Source organism: Orycteropus afer, unplaced genomic scaffold, assembly GCF_000298275.1.
Source record: "Orycteropus afer afer isolate SDZICR_OR568_19922 unplaced genomic scaffold, OryAfe1.0 scaffold00085, whole genome shotgun sequence".
Taxonomy (NCBI): Eukaryota; Metazoa; Chordata; class Mammalia; order Tubulidentata; family Orycteropodidae; genus Orycteropus; species Orycteropus afer.
The window spans coordinates 6,350,246-6,355,183 of record NW_006921672.1 but is presented as its reverse complement, the minus strand read 5'-3'; the positions used below and the strand labels follow the sequence as shown (position 1 = coordinate 6,355,183).

At 56.1% G+C, this 4,938-nt stretch overlaps 1 protein-coding gene across 1 annotated transcript in view; it reads right to left on the bottom strand.

Moving 5' to 3' along the window:
* Positions 1-3,079: 3,079 nt before the first annotated feature.
* COPZ2 (COPI coat complex subunit zeta 2) overlaps positions 3,080-4,938 on the bottom strand; it is a 13,655-nt gene continuing 11,796 nt past the window's right edge. The window contains exon 9 of the mRNA XM_007941976.1: positions 3,080-3,127. Within this exon, the coding sequence (XP_007940167.1) occupies positions 3,080-3,127 (48 nt within the window). The remainder of the gene's footprint in view (positions 3,128-4,938) is intronic.

The window sequence follows — 4,938 nt, the reverse complement described above, 5'->3', positions numbered from 1 at the left end:
TTCTCCCGTGGGTCTCCTACTCCTGGAGCCCGGCTGGCACTGCCTCAGCCAATCCGCGCGCACTGGCAGTGATTCCCGGCCTGCCGCAGTCCAGTCAGCAGGGAGCCATTCATCACTGCCTGGCTGCAAGCCAATCAGACTAGCCCTACCTTCCTGCCAACCAATGGTGGGAAAGCAAGGGACGCCCAGAGCGGGAGAGGGGGCGACTGGCTCAAGGTGGTATAAAGGGAGTCGGAGGGCCGGGTCGCGCATTCTCTGTGTCCACCACAGGATCTGGGCGTGGCCAGCGTCCCCTCCAGTACTAGAGCCCCGGGGTCAGTGTTTCTGTCCGCACCCTGAGGCTGGCCCAGGCTCTTGGGGCCTGGGTGTCTAAAGTAGCGGGATGCCAATTCAGCGGAAGGGAAGGAGGCGCCCTGAGGCTCCCTTCCGCACACATACCCGGACTCTCCGGGTCACGCATGAGGGGAAAGAGGGGGAATGCAGGGAGACGGGAAGGCAGGCTTTGGCGGCCGTTCGCGTCCGGAACCGCCGACCGCCCTTCCCGAAACCCGGACTGCTCAGATGGCGCCCCGCCCGCCCAGTCCTTCCCGCCCACCGGCTCCGGCCTGTGGCAGCCGCTAATGAGTCGTCTGGGGAGAGCCGGTGCCAGCCGGGAGAGCTCTGGGCCGACGGCCAGGCCCGCCGTCCTGGCGGCTCTACTGGGCTGGAGGAGCCGAGAGGGGGCCAGAGGGCAGTAGCCGGCTGTCCCTCCCGCTCCAGGGAGGTCTCTCCATCAGCCCGACCTGCAAACTCGGGCGCCTTGGGAAGGAGCAGCGCCCCCTCCCTGCCGGCCCTCCTCGGGTCCTCCCGCGACACTGCGCTGCTCTCTGGGCTCGCCGCTCCTCGCCGCGAGTGTGGGGTCTGCTCTTTTGCCACAGCGGGCGAGGAGGCTTTGGTTGCTTCTCAGCCATTCCCATACCTCCTCTGGTCTCTCCTCCTAACCCAGTACAGACCAAGTTCAAGGGCGTCGGACGCCCTAGGGGACGCCCCAGAGGGCCTGGAAAGCCGCCTCTGCTCCAGTAACTCCCCCGCTGGAGCCGGGCTCTGTGAAAACTGCCGCTCTTAATCTTTCCGACCCTCAGTGTTCCTTTCCGTGAAATAGGGATAGCATCACTTAGCTCACAGGATTCAGTGTGAAGCACCTGACCCCTCCTGCCTGTTTCTTCTCATTCCGGTCCCAGCACAACTGGAATTGCTGGGCCAAGGAAGGCGTGCCTGGGCTGCTAGGAAGCGATTTTGCCCCTCCAGTCTTTGCGGTTCCTTAGGGGCGGTGGCTGGAGCCAGCCACTGGGTGTGGTCGCATATTTACCAAAGTATTTCTGGAGAATGTTTCATTTCCTGTCGCCATACTAGTCCCTAAACTCTAGGGTATTTAATTGTATACACTTTTCCCACCTTCAGTGTTGCTTCTTGCATTTTTTACTGGAATGGGTTGTATATACAATGTTTACAGTGTATATGTTTATTTACATAACTATATTTTTATCATTTTTTCTCTAATTATATCGAAGTAGTTATGCCCTATATAAATACTCAATCCTTAGGGGGTTTTAGAATGTAGGACGTGATAACCCACAGGGACAGCCTCTATTAACACCCGGGACTCGTCACTTTCTTATTTGTAGCGGCTGGAGGAAATTAGTGTGGCAACGCTGGCGCCGGACTCACAGGGCGACCACAGGAGCTGGTTGCTAGGGCAACGGCAAGTCGCTGGCCAAGGAAACTAGTGAGGAACTCTAGAGCAGCGGTCGGTTCCGCCTGGGGGCGGAGTTAAGCAGGCGAGCGGGACCTGGAGAGAGCTCCGCATTTACCGCGGTTCCCTCCAGGTGGCGCTACAGGATCGCGGATGCTGCTCAGGGGCGGAGCTCCCCGCGGCGAGCGTTGCTTGCGAGGGGCGGGGCCGGGCGGGATGTGAACTGGCTTCTGAAGTCCGCAAGGGATGGAGGGAAACAAGCCGTGCGGAGAGGGAACGTTACGCACGCTAGAGGACTCAGAAAGTGTGTATGTCAGAGAAAGAAAGCGAGACTCCGAAGTTCTGGGACAGAGGGAGGGAGAAGAGGACTCACTTCTCACAGAAATGCATCTACATTCCTCCCGTCTGTCCCTGGGATCCCCTTCCGCCCTCCTCTCCCTCCGGACCTGCAATCCTTCACAGCCGATGGATCGCGCTGGGTGCACTGGACACGTGCATAGTGAGGGCTGACCGATGCTTCCCCGTCTCCAGGACCTGGACCGAGCAAAGGCAAGCTTGCGGGGCTAAAGTGCCCGCCCAGGGTATGTGCCAGTACAGGAATTCCGTGGTTCCAGGGATGCCAAGAAAAACAGTCATGCTGTTCCTCAGTTTGTCCGGAGGAAGCCTTACTCCCTTCCCCTCTGGAGGCTAGGAATGAAAAAAAAATGTCTCAAGGAGTCCCGACAGATCCACCATGTGTGTACTGCATACACACACACACACACACACACACAAAATCGGGGCACCAGCCTTCCCTTTCAGGAAGTATGCATTGTTCTGTCCACTATTACTCTTTTACCGTGTCACACAATCATACACAGCCCACCTCCACGACATATGGGGCTATATGGTATCAGTGTTATTCCTCTCACTCTGTTAAATAGTCCCCTTCCCCTTGACATCCCCCTACCCTCCTCGCCCCCCACCCCCACCCCGCCAACCACCGGGATAACACAGCAGTGCATGAGCCCTGGATCTGGGACACACACGCACACGCACACGCACACTCTCTTGGTCAGGAGACAAAAGCAGGTTTATTAGGGCTCTGGGCCAGAGGTGCCTAAGGCCTGAGTTAAGGCAGCTTAGCTGGTTCCTATGCATGCTTCAGTGGGCGGGAAAGGGAAGTGAGAGGGGGTGACTCAGTGCTAGGGCCAAACCTTTGCATTTCAGACTCCCTGGCAGAGATCTCAGGAGTCAGTTCTGGGAGGGGTCTGGGGACACAGAGGAGTTTCTCCTGTCTGGGGTCTTTGGGCTTTTTCCAGGATTCAGGAAATGGTCCGGCGGCAAGAAGCCTTAAATCCACAGCCTTCATTTCAGTAATGACCATTTAATTTGTTCCTTGGCAGACTGAAGAACCTGAGAAGTGGGGAAAAGGTTGAGAAAAAGAAGGGGGGGTGTCGGGATGTCAAGTGCCTTTCTTCCAAAACACCTCCGGGAAGTCTACAGCCTGTCTTCCCCAAGCCCTGCTGCAACTCCTGGCCATTAGGTGGCAGCAACCCATCTCTGCCTGGCTTATGTGCAACCAGTGCCAAGACCAGGAAAGGGCAGCCCAAACTGGCTGCAGCCAGCTCCCACCCCAGGCCAGAGCCTGCCCAGCTATCCAGTCCTGGCATCTGCACCCTGTGGGTGTGGTAGTGGCTCCTGTCCCCTGCTTCCCCCCACACCAAGCCATTGCCACACAAGCCCCAACCCACAGAGCCACATCTAGGTGGAGACTGGACCCAGTCTGCACTTCCTGTGCTCAGAAGCCTCAGCAAATCCCTATAGCTCTGGCCTCAGCTAGCACTCTGCCTCCACCCACTGCTGATGTGGCACAGGTGTCAAAGAGTGGCTGGCAGTCCCTGCCATTGGACACCGGCACCCACATGTGTGCACTCTTCACCCTGCTAAGGAGTCTCAGTCCAGTGTCTGCACAGATCCATACCCCTGTGCACACACAGTGTCCACACAGCTTGGGCCCCAGGTCTGTGCACACCAGTCCGAAGACTGTCCCTATGGCCACTAAGCCTCATTTCTTTCCAAAGAGGGCCTATCACACTATGTGTATGTCCCTTCTTCCTGCACAGCCTCCCTCTGTTCCTGGGGACAGCCTGGCCCTGAGGTCCTCCTGGAACCTAGCTGCAAACTAACGTCCTCTTCTTTTATCTTGCGTTTGCTTTCTGTGGTTTCTTGGCTTTTAACCAAGAATTCTACCCATAAAAGTGTCTTCATTCTTTCCTCCTTCGTAAACATAGTAATGGTTAACATTGACTATGCGTGTATTAACTTGCTGTGCTAAGTGCTTTTCATGCATTAGCTGATCTATTCACATAACAACTCTATAATGAGGATCCTGTTCATATGTGAAGCCCAGAGAGGTTGAGTTACTTGCCCTAAGTCACAAAGCTCATAGATGATAAGGTGGATATGTATCCTGGAATGACTTACACCAGAGCCTGTGTTCTCATCTGCCCTACTCATCAGTTCCTTAACCTCTTTTTGCCTGGATAATCCCCATGTGGCTGCTTTTGTTCCAGCAGGGTCTGAGGAAGCACGGAGAACCAGGAGGAGGGAGAGTCAGGGTGAGCACCAAGGTGACAGTGACAGGCAAGTCGGCAGGCACCACACCTGGGGCTCCACATGAGGTGGCACAGACCCATCTCAACCTGGGTCACACAGTGGAGGTAGTTAGTACCAGGGCAGGATGCTCCAGAAAAGCAGGATTAGTCTGGGCAGAAAGACCTGCAGACAGACAGAATGGTGGTCAAGACAGTCATCCTGACGAGCAGGACATCTGCACAGCTGGGAGACCAGGGAGGCCACAGATACAGGCAACCCTCCCCCATGCACCTCCACATCAGCCCATGCAGAGGATGTGGCAGGGTGGGGGGACTTTTCCACAGCCAGGTTACTCAGTGGCAAGGTGGTGAGTGTGTGGTGGGAAGAGTTAGATCTATCAGGGCTTTAAGAGTTCTCCAACAGTCCCGAGGTGGACCCTAAATGGTGAGGGGTGAAGGTTGGGAGGCAGACTCATATTTGGTGTGCTTTCCAGGTTTTGTGTGGGTCAGGGGAGCATCAGGGGCCTGAGTCTCCAGAATGACTTTGAAGACAGTGACCCAGCCACTTCCAGAGTGCAGGTTATCTTGCATTTCAAGCCAACTAAATCAAGCAATGGGAGCTCTGGTGGC